Source organism: Neospora caninum, chromosome IX, assembly GCF_000208865.1.
Source record: "Neospora caninum Liverpool complete genome, chromosome IX".
Taxonomy (NCBI): Eukaryota; Apicomplexa; class Conoidasida; order Eucoccidiorida; family Sarcocystidae; genus Neospora; species Neospora caninum.
Genome location: NC_018390.1, coordinates 2359345 through 2374536, shown reverse-complemented (window position 1 = coordinate 2374536; position 15192 = coordinate 2359345). Strand labels below are relative to the sequence as shown.

At 50.7% G+C, this 15192-nt stretch overlaps 1 protein-coding gene across 1 annotated transcript; it reads right to left on the bottom strand.

Annotated features, from left to right (window-relative positions):
• Positions 1-590: 590 nt before the first annotated feature.
• NCLIV_041340 (uncharacterized protein) lies at positions 591-3548 on the bottom strand (the record flags this gene model as incomplete). The annotated part of the gene is made up of 1 exon (XM_003881043.1): positions 591-3548. One exon carries the CDS (start codon positions 3546-3548, stop codon positions 591-593), a length of 2958 nt encoding a protein of 985 aa, XP_003881092.1.
• Between the last annotated feature and the right edge of the window lie 11644 nt (positions 3549-15192).

The window sequence follows — 15192 nt, the reverse complement described above, 5'->3', positions numbered from 1 at the left end:
CCTGCCAGTCGACAGCCGGCGTGTACGGTGACCTAGTTGCCTCCGGTAACACCTTGTGTGCAGGGAACACCTGACTTCGGGGTGTGTCCATCTGTATTTGGGCCACGTTTAAACAATAGTGCTTTCGCTCGAGTGTGCCACTGTATTGAATCTTCCTCTGTGAAAGAGAAATAGCCACTCGACCGAATCATCGGGAGACGCAGCCCGGAAAAGGTGTCTTAATTGCACATAGTGCCTCCCAGATGGTTATGACGTGCGAAGCCCCCGTTGGCTTCTTTGTTGCGTGACAGAAAAAAATAGAATGGTTTCTCATTATTATGCTGAATCTCTTTTGGGAGTTGGGGGAGTGAGCACCCCAAGATTGGTAGCCTATGCCAGTCAGGTTAGTACGGCAACGGGATGACATAATACGCACACTCTCAAAGGTACCTGTAAGATGAGCTGGAGTAGGCGGAGAGGCCAGCAACCCTATAAACACGCAGGCCTAGTTGACAAAACATATATACACGCACTCATATAATCCATCGAAATTGCCTTACGAAGACTTGTCTCCGTGCTTCTTTTTTGATGCAATGAACTGAAGTATCCCTTCACCCCGATGCGCCTGCTGGCGTTGCCACCGCAGTACGTCTCCATTTGTCCACATTCATCGCCACTTTTCCAATTTCAGGTGGGACCCCGCTTGATTGCATTTCAGCGCTGGAAGCCGTATTAATGACCAGCCGCTGCATCTCTAAATGATGTTGCCTCATCTGCTGGAGCAGGAGGAGCTGCTGCTGATACCGCGTCACGCCAGCTTCTGCGCTGGGAGCGGGGAGTGTCCCTAGAGTGTCACGAACCATCGTTTGGAGCCTTTGCATTACGTCATCTATTACAGGCAACTCATGTGCCTGAGAAGGTCCTTTTGGGTTCGCTCTCTCTCCAGGGAATACCAGAGATGGGCCTTCAAGGGTATTACCTCTCCCCACCGGGAGGCTCTGCAACGATGTCGTGTTCTGAGACGACAGCTGGTCCGACAATTGCTGGCGATGAGTCGCTAGAAGCCGTTGACACTGCCGTAAAACAAACTGTCGCGCAATAGTTGAGGTCCCACACACAGGGGCCCCCTGCTGTTCGTTTACATCTGTTTGAATGACGTGCGGCGCCGGCGGGGTATTTTGTCCAGGGAAAACAATCTTCTTGGTATCGCGCATCTTGCCAACCTCGGGGTTCGAACGAAGTTGGTTCGAAGCTTCTGCAAGTTTCTCGACGGTTTCATAACGGTCCAGTTGATACCCTTTTCTTTGTTTCCGGGAAGAAGTCGCTGAGGTATATGAAGTCCCTGATTTTGACAATGGTGCGCTGGATTTCGAGCTAGCGCCTGAAATAGCGCTACGGCTCGAGCGTTCCATTGCACAGCACTCCAAAGGAACAGGCCTGTCAACGATGGACGATGTTGTTACCAATCCACGATTCCACGCCATTGCACCTGGGACGGATTCGAGATACTTACAAACTTCCTTGAAGTGCTTGCTCGCCCAGTCGTAATACAAGGTGGCCCTCATTTCGTCGGGATGCTTGGCTGGAAGCGACCTATATGAAGCTGTCGCACCACAATCGTTTTGCCCATAAAGGACTTCATGTGGGAGTCTCACCGTGTTCGCGGGACATTGAGACGGAAAACGTTTCGTAATAACCTGGTTACGGCGCCGGACGATGGCTTTCCAAAAGCCTTCTTCTTCATCGAAGTAGACTCCATCCTTGGCATTATCCTCCGCGGTTTGGTCACGCTTGCAAGATTCGTCAGGGGAAGTAGTCGCCGATGGAAACACAGAAGACTCAACACACAAGTCATCCTGCGCCTGCGAATTTTGACCGGGCTCCATGTTCGCGAGGCTATCTTGCTGAGCAAGTGCGCAATCCGCTTCTTCCTCGACCGAAGGAAGACATCCGGAAAAAAACATCCGTGGCTCTTCCTCAGCATATATGCTATCGGTAACGCGAGAAGAGAAGTAGAACCTTGGGGGTAGCTGCAACGAAGCCGCGTCTTCAGAAACACCCTCTCCAAATTTTTCAAGTGCTTCAACAGCCGTCCCTGCTTGACTGGCGATCCACTGACAAAGACACTGTCGGAAGGTGGGCACACGGTACACTGCGAAAGGCACCGTTAGAAACTTGGGTACGCACCGCGGGGAAGGCAACGGGCAACCAGGACGAGTTGGATCTTGTTGCTCTCTCTTTCTCCTTTTGCCGTTCTGGCTTGACTGTGGGCTGGCACGGCAGGTGGAGCAGGCGACCCGGAGACGAGACAGGAACTGAGGCGGGCAATTGTGCTTTTCACTAGCGGAAGACACTTTCCGCTCCTGTTTAGCCAGGTCGTTCATCTGCTCTTGCAACGCTTTCCAAAAGCTGCAGTCCAGTGCTGCAGGCACGATGCCATCTGGAGCACTTGCGACCTGTCTGGCGTTTTCAGCAAGTAGGCGCAACAGAGAGTCGATCTCTCGAGGGGGACAAGGAAGTACTGGTCCGCTTCCACTATCTTGACTTCCTCTCCGACGTTTCGGAGCGGGCAATAAAGGGGCGCTCGATTCCTTCGGCAGGACTGCTGGTGACGTTCCGAGAGAGAGGCCACGTTTTGCGGTGCTCCTAGTTACGCGAGCTCCAGAAAGCGCTGGAGGCAGTTGGTTTGTACTCTCTGGCAGGGGAGGCAGTCGTTGAGGATATTGGCGGGCGTAGCAATCATCACTTTCTCGATGTCGAAGCTGAACTCGACGATGAATTCCCACACGACTGCCAATTGTCTCTGTTCGTGACGCTGAGCTATCTAGAAGTGCACAGTCGAAAAGCGTATTTGAAAGGTCTTGTTGCTCTCCAGTGACAGCAATCTCATTTCCTCTCCCAGTGGCACCGTACGCTGTCGCGGCTACGTTTAAGGAAACGCTAGCTGATGCAAGTGCCCGACGAGCTGCTTCTTGCCGCTGGGTTCCTACATGGTCTGTTTTTTCTGCACATCCTGCCGTCTTTTTGCCTTTTGATACTTGAACTACAAAATTCCAGAGCTGATGTGTTGTCAACCCAGGCGGCAGGAATTTTGCAGCGTCCTCTTCCGACGGGAAGCTACCGGCATTGCTGTTTGGCTCTGCCAGTGGTGTTGCGAGTCCGGAAGAAGGAAATGGGGAACAAGTAGATGTGGCCGTTGCCAGGGGGCTTGTTGAAATTGATGAAGAAGATGCCTCGTCCACCAACCCACTGTCTCGTGTTGTTCTCTGGCCGTACCCGCTCGCGGTGCTTGTGTGCGTGCTGACACTGTTGCTTCGCGACGGCTGATTCACATATCGAATAGGCGTCTTAGTGGCAGCATATAAATCTGCCACAGCCTTACACTCGTGCTCCGACATCGATTCTTCCGGAGTCGCCGTCGTCTCAGAGGGGACAGAAACGGGCTTCAGAGGCGATCCTGAATACTCACCAACGTCGCCCTCACAACACTCAGAAGACCGCTCATGTGAGTGAAAGGAGATGGTGACCTTCCGATCTACAGAGGGTCCAACAGCAGCCACCGACATCATAAATTATGAAATATAGAAGTTGGTGCTGGAGTCTTCCGCCACCATACAGCGCAACAGGACTCCCAGGGGCCCCCAATGTCGCGCAAGATCCCCCCAGACGCTCGTGTCCTTGGGTTGCGCTCGCCCGCTCGGGTCTTTTACTGCCGAAGACGCAAAAGTAAGGACGCCTCGTGTTATGATTGTCAAAAGAAAAGAAGATAGACAGGCGAAGAAGTGAGGCGGTCCCCCCTGCTGGTCCGGGAGCGCGTTCTAGTTAGTGTCACTCGTTAGTGGCAATGCACGGCGAACTGGTAGATTCGACCTTGGCATCTCACTAAGCCTCTCCGCTGGACCCACAGTCGGTCTCGCAGTAGAACAACGGATGTCGACGAACTTGTGACCGCCCGGGAGATCTCCGTTGACTGGAGAGGAGAGGAAAATTCGGTCAACACTCACGTAGCAATTTTAGTATGAGATTCGACAGCGATTCATTGCTTTAATTGATCGAAAACACTGGCGAGTTCTCTTAAGGTCTCATGTGAGAACGCGGTTGCGGGGGTACAGCTCCCTAATGCTGGCGGCTGTTGAGTACACGGCTTTACGGCCTCGGTAGCGGCGTGGCGCTCGCGATGTCGGTACTCAACATTACGACGGAAAACATGTTGGAATATCCCCCTGGACAAGAACGAAAAACAGAACTCTCCCCCTAAATTAGACAGACAGATGAATTGCTTAGTTACATCCAGAGATTCGATCCGTATGGAGACAGCAACAAATTTGGCCGGGAAGGAGCCGCCCCGGACGTGTGTGTTCAACCCTTGGAGGTCGCTCGGTTGCGGGGGCCGCGTTGTGTAGCAGTCCGAATTGCGAAATATGCACTCGATCTCGCGTTGGGCGCAGTCATCAGAGACGATGCGCGCACGATGCTGACGGGAAAATATTATGTGCTAGAAAACGATTCCGGTCACAGAAATAACTCACACTTTTCCCTTCTTCTACTTTAAGACATCCGGCAAACGCGCGACGAAGCATCGGGTGACCGCGCCGAGCTGCTGGGGAACAGCACCGAATCTATAGAAAGAGGCACTGCCTTTGGGCTGAGCCCGGGTGACCTGATAAGGGCGCCGCTATCCTATTTCTTCCAGAATAGAGAGGAATGTAAGTACTGCCAAACATGACGCCCGAATACCAGAAATAAAATAAGATGAGTAAAGAAACCTGGCAGTTTTCCGGACTAGTGACGATGGCGCAGCAGCAAGGGGACTGTTACAGTACGGTTGCCTTTGATCGCGTATGGCTCGGACGAGGCCGACAGGCACTAAGAAAATTTAGAGAACGGAACCCAGACGTCTTTCAGAAGCAGACGAAATCCACAGTAGAAGGTAGCAACACCGCATCTCTTTCTGTTTTTGCCAACAACAACGCAGAAATGATCCAGGAGGGAACCGTCGAGGTCGATAGTAAGATCCGGCGGGTGCAAGTCGAGCAGAAAGAGGGGTTTCTGCGGCTGAAGGGGTTGGGTGACGTGACCTCGTACGGCTAGCACGAGCGGAGGTACTTCATGGAAAATCACACACTCCGATACAACCTGCCGAAAACTATAATTACAAAGGAGACGCACGTAGGAAATCTGCAGAAAGAGGTACAAAGCATGCAGACGCCAGCCATAGAAAAGTTTGGCGCCTGTAGAGACGAAAGCAGCAGAACAGTAACGATCGAACTGCTCAGCCCCGGGACGGAACGGCAGCAGATTGAAGACAAGGCGCCTCTCGGTGAGGACAAGACACGTCGCAGTGTGGCTGTTGGGAGCACCCAAAGTGAAAGACGCCCCACCTCAAGGGGAAGTTTCAAAAATGTCGCACACCCCACGTCGCTACTTCGAAAAAAAACTGAAAATAAATTGGCAATACGAAACAACAAGTTAGATCGAATCCCTACTCAAGTTATATGTTCTTCGACAGCGAAAGGTCTCAGAAAGTAGAAGCGCATGGTTACTGCCGCGACGATTGGAGTGACTGTTGCAACCGGGACGTATCACGGTGCTCTCTGAAGTACAAGTGGTGAAACATGCATCCAGGAGGCGTTTGTTCTATGAAATATTGAGATTCGACAGTGGACAAGAGTTTGTGGTGGAATTGAATCGTGCACTATAGCGGTAAAGATGCTTTCCAAGCCGCTGTAGTAGTGTACAGCGCGGTCTGCTGTATCCTCATGTCTTCTACGGCGAGCACACCTGACCCATCAATCAGCATTCGTCCGCAGCGCACGCATCCTACACGATCGGGAGAGAAGAGCAGCGGCCGACAGCAGCCACAGCAACCCTGTCGGGGGGTGCGTTCTCCCTCGAATCTGATACTCGGGAAGCGTTTCCGCACGGCAGTCGACTTTTTCTTCCGCGATTCGCTCTCCTGCGTGTTTTTGTTATAGTGGCGGCAGCTATGTCAGGAGAATCGAATAGGCAGAGAAATTCACCTTTAAAAAAGGCAGTGGATATCGCTGAGAGATTACAAAAACACCCCACTTGTTCAACAATACGCCGTGTCTTTCGCCTACATTGCCGGGGCAATGCAACCTTTTCGAAATTACGTTTTTCTACCCAATACCCAAAAAAAAACCAGCAAGATATGTATGGAGCTCAGCGACCACCTCAACGAAGACTTGGCTTACCAGGGGTGCCTCTTTTGGGGATACGTGGCTTTGTTTTGGAAAAATCATCAGGTGCGCAGCATAGATGACACACTCGACATGTGTGGTAGCGAGCGTTCAACGGCTGTCACACACTGGCGACGCGAACTGCAACATTTCCTGTATGGAAGTTGCAGCACTGTCGGAAGCGTTCATCCTCCCATTCCGAAGGCTCATAAAAGGCGTCACGATTAGCCATGAAGAACGTGTAGGTGACGAATGCGCAATCAAAGTTGGGGGATCTCGGACGGTATGAGAGTTGGGTGCCTGCCAGATTCAAAAATAAAATGTAGTAAATAGGGGAAAGCCAATCCCATGTTCGCCGCAACCAGTACTCAAGGTTTCTACTCGGCAGGTCCAGTAGTGTGCATCGCTGCAGTCTCTAACGATTATGTACGCTTTAGCCCACTATTTTTAAGGTTGGCACCTCGAGTCTATTTAGGACTTCGATCATCCTGAACTACGCTGTGCGGCTCAGCTGCCGACGCAGTTTGTAAATGACTCAGCCTCGTTCCCTCTGTTTTCTTACGCTACGGCGGTCTTCCAACCATCCTAGCCACCATTTACAAGAAGCGCATACATCGCCACAATATTGGCGGCATACAAGGAAAAAAAGAGAAGCGGGTACCAAAGACGCTGAAGACACTTTCTTCTGTTTTATGGCTTCAATTCACTCTTTTATGGGCGAACACAAACACACGAGACTGTTTGCATGCACTATGGTGCGTGTCTTCCACGTATTAATAGTTCAATTTTGAAAGAGCTGGATGCAGAGGAGACATGATACACATTTCTTGCATATTTTCGAGCGGAAACTTTATGTCAACGGGCGAAGGCCAGGTGCATTGCTGCCCAGTCATTTTGCTATCAAATCTGTGCTACGGTGGCAAAGTGCTATGAACTGCAGTCCGACCAGTGACGGTAGCATTACTTCAGTTTCCTTTTAGTCACTGGGCAACAAGGTCACATAACGTAAACTCAAATCACGTATAGTATATGCTCGTTTTTTATGCATTGAACTGCGTGACCCTGACCAGTCTGTGGAGGAACTGCGAGCAGCCTGTAGCTATGGGGTTTGACGGCAGACTGAGGGGCCGAAACGCCAATCCGTGGTCCCCGAGTTAGTCGTCGTTCGCATATATGAATTTGTTCGTGCTTCGTCACCCCTTCCACGGTAGTTTTTTCTGCGTATCCTCTTTACCATACAAGGCGAGAAATGTCGAAGCTCCTCTGCGGTCAAAAAGCCGAACAAACAGATATCATTGCAGGTCAAGCAAGGCGTCGTTGTGCTCTATCCGACCCCGCATGGTAGTGGGGACAGTCGTTTCCACTCGCCCGGCCAAATGCTACCCGCCTTTTCTGCCTGTCCGCTGAAGTCCGACCCCGTTAAACTGCCGCTGTTACTCCGTAGCCAATCTAGGCGCAGACGGTGAATTTGCTGGTCTTCAGTCTCAGGCACCAGGTCTTTCGCAGTTGGGCTGGCAGAGAATACTGGTTAGGCCGGCCAAAAAATCGGGTGATGTTCTTGTCGTAAATGGCAATCAAAAAACTCTATAGCTGTCATTTTCTGCCGATAACGCGTGTAAACCTTTCTCTCGTCTTTCCTTGTGCCTCTGCTTTGGTTGCAAGCTCCGGCTTCTTTGATGAACGGGGCCAGCCTTTTGTGGGTTTACTCGAAAATGGCAGTTTATAGTTCAGATAACGCTTCTCACAAACGGACGGGTTGAGCATGCGTAACAGAAGAGATTTCCTCCTCTGGGTGAACTGGTTTCTCTTTGCTGGCACATGATAAGTTGTTCGTGATTGCGAAATGAATGTTGCCACTTGATGAGTCAAGCCTCTGCTGGGACACTCCGATCTTTACCGACTCTGTTTCCTCCAAACCCATGGTCTTGAGTTTCATAGGGTTCCACCTTTCTAGCCTTCGGCTAACTTCTCTACGCGCGACAACGTTTTAACGGATGTGACAGGACTTTTCCCTCAGTTTTTATCACAATAACTTCATGCAACGGAGAAGCCGAATACGGGTGAGCCTCCGTTCTCTGTGTTTCCTGCGATGGACACGTAGACGTACGATTTCCTTTCTCACCTCCCTCAACGCAGTACAGAGAGCCCCTCGAGTGTAGTCTTTCCTCAACTACCACGGGCGATTCGTCGGTGTATTGTTTTCCATGGGAGTTCTGCTTCACGATAAGCGAGATTAACCTTTGAACAGGCTGGCGAGTCGTTTACCGTGCTAAGCGTGGACAAAAAAACTGGACTGGACGATGGTGGCTCCGTCAAATACATTGGGTCTTTGAGTGTGAAAGTCATTGACGCTACAAGGTCCGACATCGTACGCGAGTGCCCAACCAAGGAAACATCTATATAAGGACGGAGGAAATGCAATTCACTGCGCTGTGCCTACAACTGGGTGAAGCGAAGGTAGCTAAACGCTTGGAAACTGCAATTCATCAGATGCTGTGAAGTTGCGAGCCGGTTATGCGGTCCACTCGCTCTGCTGGCCCATTGATTTGACAGCTGTCGCAAGTCTGAAGACCAGACAAAACACATTTTCCTACCACTAATCAGCACGTTAGAGAAACGCCCTGCCTGACGGCAGACTGGAGGTCAGATAACATGTCCCATCTGCAACCGCCTACTCCCAGTTGTCCCATGAGGTTTTGTATTTTTGATATACATCGTCTCCGGAAAGTTTGTCCTTGATGTCTGCTGGACTCTGAGTATGCAACCCATCTCAAAGCACGAGAACGCGATGGATTTAAACACCAGACAGACGAATTTGTTGGTTGCGGGGTGGTGCGTTCCACGACCAAGGCACTTGTTGCCTTCGAATGCTACCCCTGTGTAAAGGACCTCAGAACTGTATGCAGGACAATTAATTATTGACCCCAAACAGAGCTTTGAATTCGGATTGTACTAGAAGATTTGTCCTTGGTCAGGTACTGACCAGATTTATTCGACGGTCATAGGGTCTAGGTTCTGCCTTCGTAACTCAACGGCCTGAAGATCAGCTTGGTACGTAGAGGCTGCAGCCAGCCCCTCCATTGTGGTGAACATATTTGCGTAAGATACCGTACAGATATGGCATAACGTTACGCCTCGAACACTCTCTGACCATAGTCCCTGCAAGGGAGAGATGCCACGGAGCTGGGCATCCATTCCGCATAAGCCGTGACTGCCCCAGGAGATTATGCTGAAGTATACGTAACGCCTCCGTCGTAGTGGGAGAGGCTTTTATTGCGGTGTCTCGCGGTTCTTGAGAGGGAAGTGGTCAACACACTCCACTGGTGAGGAACGTCTAGGCCAGGCGTGTAGGAGAGACAGCACACATCCTGAATTTAAGTCACGTCAGAAAAAGTACGCATAGCATAACGAAGGATGGCGTCTCCTCTACTATCAAGACCAATTCGCAGTACGGCCTCCCAGGGCGGAACCTCGCATGGAGCAGCGAATGGAGAGAACGATACAGAAGGAACCAGCGGCCAGTGGCTTTTGGAGTGGTTTCCAGGGTTCGACATCCCAATTGGCCTGGAGGGGAGGGCTTATCTTAGACGTCTGCTGAATCATCGCCGCGCGGAAGATCCCGCTGCATGTGTGAGTCACTTAAGAACGTAGCCTGTTTGTACTTTGCATTATGATGAATCATTTTGTAGATAAAGTGCTTTTTCCGGTCTCCATTTGCCACTTCGTATGTTAATGGTGGCGCCCCCAGAGGCATCCTCAATAGATCAAGTACTGAAATGTTTGGTTTTCTTTCAGATGTCAAGCTTCAGGTAGGCTTCCAAATAGTTAGTCGACGAGTGGATGATGGCAGAGCATTAACAGAGAATACAATAGTGGAGCTGTGGTACAGGTTAACACCTTCCGTCTTGGGTTTTTCGTGAGTATCTTGTTCTCGTTTGGTCTTCCTCTCCACTTCTCGACCATCTGTTCTTCGTCAACCAATGATTAGTGCTGCCAGCGCCATGAACTGACGAGGAGGTTGGATTTGTAGCATAATAGCCATATTCTGTATGAGCTACTGGATAACGATTCTCGAGGTGATTTCAACTGTGACAAAGGCCTCCAAAAAATCCGGACGCACGTTGGTAGCTGCCACCATTTGATTAGTTTCCTACACCACTTATCCGATTTCTTGCTCAATATTCATGTTTGTCGGATAGTTTAAGTCGAACTCATCCGCAACCAATAAGACGACGAGACGCCGACACACCAGTTGTTACGACTTACATGATTCTGGCTCTGCAGCCGTATACATATATATATATATATATATATATGCATAAGTGCATACATAGATACATTCATGCATGCATACATACATGCATGCATGCATACATGCATACATGCTTACATTCTTACATCCACACATGATACACACGATTGCTTCGAATGTATTTCCGGTTCGCCACATGCAGACAAGGACATGTTTTACTCGATCACGTTTCCTGTGCTCCCCTTTGTTAAGCGGATAGAGGGTTCTATCATGTTTGCTTCATTCTCTCGACAGGAAGTCCTCTTAGCCGCTCATGGTATCAAGCTGGGTCGAGGCGTCCCCGGACACACAAGTAATTGGGGAAGTATGAAGGTGAAGGAATTGTTACATGCTGCCTATCTCCTTGGTTGTTGGTCAGCGGTCGAGCGCTTATGCATCAACTTCTGCCAAGCCAATGGGCTGAAGACGGAATGGATACAGGAGCTAAAGGCGAAAGGTGGAAGGCAAAGCGTCACACTTGCGAACCTTCAAAACTACAGGAAGCGTTTCCGAGACAGTGAAAAGAAGCGTGGGCAGCAACACGCAGACCCTCCTCCGCATTCGTTGGTCTCACCAGCTGAAGATAAAGACTCTCGAATAATTTCTGGTAAGCAGTTTGGAGCCACTGCATTTACTTCGACTCTTGGAGACTCTAAAAAAAGGGAGGCAGTCGTTCCACCTGGCCAATCAGAAACATCCGCGTCTACAACAGCTACGGGGTCTGGAAATCAGAATACTGGATATGTACCGTCTAAAACTGTTTCTTCATCATCGGCTGCTTTTCCTCCTGTAAGTCGGCCGGCAGGAGAAGTGTGCTTTGACTCAGCTACAGCATTGGAAGATGCCTCTGAGCATTTATTGAACTCCCAGGACGGTTTCTGCCTCCGCGGAAATCAGCCATCTGCCGAAGTGCGAGAACGCCACCGTATTGACTCCAACGTCTCAGGAAGCATTCCTCCTCTCCTTCCTCCCCCTGAGTACGAGTCCTTGACGTCGGCACGTAGACCTCGAACGAAGAAACGTGGCAGCCGTGGAAGGACGACGACATCGTCCCGGGGGAAGAGGAAACGGTCTCAAGCAAATATGATTTCTCAACCAGTAGAGATGCCCGAAGTCACTTATATGCCCGCCACAAGTATTCAGGACCTACCATCCCCCGATGAAAAGGTACAAATTCCTGAACACCGCTCTCAAAAGTCGTGCTATTTTCACCAAACACATGTGCCTCTTGAAGCACTCCCCATGCACAGCAGCGGTGGCGAAGGAGGGCCTGTGCATCCGCCTCTTGCAAATATTCCACAGGTTCTAGGGCAGGCACCGGAACCGGCAACCCCAAGCAAGCTTCAGTGGCCGCCTGAGGCAAATTCTGTTCCTTCCTCCTCGTTCCTGTTTCTTCCTTATGGGGAAGGTGAACGGCGTTTACATCTTCCTCTGACAAAGATCCATCAAAATTGTCCTCCTCCTTGTATTCCTTCGAATCATCTGATATCTACAAGTGATGCTTGCGTCACTTGTCCCGTGTTATCATTCGATAGGACAACTCCGAACCCCACAGTGGAAGGTGCTTGCCTGGAACCCCCACTTCAAGAAAAATGCACTGTCAACTTCAGCCAGCAGGTTTCGACTCTGAAGGAAAGCTACGCGAACCATACAAAAACTCGCGAGCGTTCTTGCTCCAGTGAAAGCTGGCGGAGTGAGTCTTCGTGGAGCCAGAGCTCACAAGCCAGCACGTATAGTACATGTACTACAAGTACCAGTTCAGAAGAAGGAGAACCCAGCACTCCTTGTTCGGTCGGCAGCTGGAAACGGACAAACAGAAAAAGAAGAATTGCTCAACAAGTGAACTTCGCTGGCAAGAAGCCAAGGCAGTCTCAATTGCCATCACATGAAGACGAGTTGCGCCGTGCGGAAGCGCTATCTTCCTCAACTGGACCTCTACCAGCACCATTCAGCTCTGTGGTGAGCGCCGTACTGCCACAGCATCCACATTCAGTGCCTCATTACACAGACAAGAAAACAGTTGCCGAAATGCGTTCTGCTTTCTCCTTGCAACCGGCCTCCTACTTCGGCAGCAGTGCACCACAGGACCGCCTTTCGAGGGGCATCCTTCTTCCTGCTACAGCAGACGCTCCACGGCCATGCTCTGAAAGCTGCGGAGCTCCCTTATATGCCTTGCGAGTTACACCTTCCTCCCTTGTTCCTCCACCTATTGAGCGGCATACACATTACGAAGCTGCAGCCGACAGTAACCCTTTTGGCTGCAAAACACCGGCATTTTTTCCATGTGATCTTGTAACCCCACCAGCCCAGGATGGTAGTGCCTCGGCGGCATCTTTTACATCCCGGTTGGAAGCGATACAACCGCTTGTTGGACATGAGAAAACCTGCGTAGGGGGGACAGAACTTACCAGCGATGGAGTCTCGGGGGACCGATTCAAAAGCGAGCCGTTAACAGTTCCGCCAGCCACGATATTCAATCAGGGAAAGGTTGTTGACATGCACGTTGAAGAGCCGCGCTCTCACAGAGGGACACATGAGGACGTAGCTGGCAGACTGACAGAAGGTGATTCCCGATCGCATGCGAAACCTTGTTTTCCACCGCAATTGGAGTTCCCAGAGTCCGCTCAGCTGCCACGTTTTTCTGCAAGTTCAGAAGCTAAAGCTGTCGAAGGAGTTGGACTTCCCACTGGATATTATACCGCTCGTTTGCTGACAGCACAAGCTCTGAACCTGCAATGTCGAAGCCCGGAACAGCCCCAAAATTGTGACGCACTTCCTGCATCGCATAGAAACATGGAGTTGGCAAGATCTCAAGAAATTCGCTGCAACTTTGAACCCCGCAGATCGGATTTTCCACAACCCTCAGCAAACGCGCGCTACGACCGGTCTTGTGCTTTGAACGCGAGCACGTTTTCACAAATCCACTCGAGAGGGAAATTGACATCTTTCGACGTACAGTCTATTTCTGCGTTTGACTGCGGAGAATTTGACGGAGGCGCAAAGCATGCTTCAGAAGGATCTTGTCTAATTTCACCAGCTAAATCTGACAGAAGCGGACTACCGCGGGAAAGTTGTGAAAAGGTCTACGGAGCAGGCACGCCGGAGGCGACTTCCTCCGTGTACAATGTCAACCATACAAAGAGGTGCTCAGGAATGGCAAAAAATGGAATTTGGGGAACCCATCTAAAGTGTGGCCAACCAACAATGGAGGACGGTGCAGCGAATGTGTGTTTTCTGGAGCCGGAAAAAAGTAGTTGCCCTCTCAATTACGAGCCACACCTCCAACGAACAGCTCCAGATCCGCCTGATCTAGAGCGGACTACAACTTGTCCTGCTGCCGACGCAATGCCTGAACGGGTGGCATGTGAACGTAAGAGTATTGCCGAGTTTCCCTCGATTACAAACAGAGAGATTTCCTCGGCGTTGGAAGAGGTGGCAGGCTGTATTCATCCGGTCACCGCGCCGCAGGGTTCTAGTAGGAAAGGAGCACTGACGCAGAGCTCCGTGCCTGCGCTCTCTTCTCCCACCTGCGAGGAGAGAGAGAGCGCACCAGCGTTCACCTCAGTGGACTTCAAGGAAAATAGTTATTGTCTCCCCTATGGGAGGAGTCTCGCCGCTCCTGCGTGGAAGGTAGCGCCCTCGTCTCCTCTGCACGTGCATCCCGCCACCAGCGTCAGGAAAAGAGTGGAGGACCACACGCCAGTAATTTGCAGTGATCTGGGAGATCCTAGTCACGAGTTGCGTGGTAGTCATTCAAATGACAGTTGCAGCCTCCTAGAAACCAGGTATCAGTTCTGCTGTGGGGATCCTGGCCAACCCGCCACTGTGCGCTTGACAGTGAGAAGTCCTTTTACGTAGAACGTCTATGTGTTTCTCAACAGTCGTAATGGTCAGCGTCCTCCAGGCGAAGGAAACATGTTCACAGAAAGAAACACCTGCGTAAGAAATCCTTCAACAGGCCCTTGCGAACTCTCTTCTTCAGCCGCCCAGTGGACACTGATTCGTAGAGGAACGGATTCGATTTCGACGTAGACAACTCTTGACAAAAAGCGGAATACCCAAGCTGACATCCAGCGCCTCGGCTTTGAAACAGCATTCTACAAAAAGAAAACAGATGTATGCCTAGGCAGAGTACCACATGGTAACACCAAATCAAAATGCACAGCAGACAGGCAAAGTATCCTCGATTTTCTCGTTCGTCTGTCTCTGTCGTTGCCAGCAAAACCGACAGGACAACTCCGGGGACTGAGTATGTTGGCACAACTCGTTGGTGGTGCATTTTAGAAGGATGCAGAGCAATGTCTGGTAGAGAGGCTGCCGATATCCCCCTTCCTGTATGCTAGGGGCATTCGAGAACATGATCCTGTGCAGCCACCGTTCGCTTGGCGGTTCGAGTTTCCTCGAGTCCCCGGAGCCAAGAACACAGAGGCTGCAGATCGAAAAAACATTCAAAAAAAGGCGTCAGAGTCCGAGCAAACAGAGGCCACCAACCATCAACGCTTGCGAACGACTTCCGTTGGGCACACTAAATCTAGCTTCGACACCAAAATGCAGCCACAGGCACGTTTTGGAGTACTATGAGATACACACCACCGGGAAGTGTGCAGGCGTTCAAATGGTTTTTTAACGGGACTGTCCTTTTCTATCCTTGTCGAGAATCAAGAAGTGTTTTCTAGTACGACGCAGAAAAGAGATATATGAAAACGACATGCAGCGGTGACG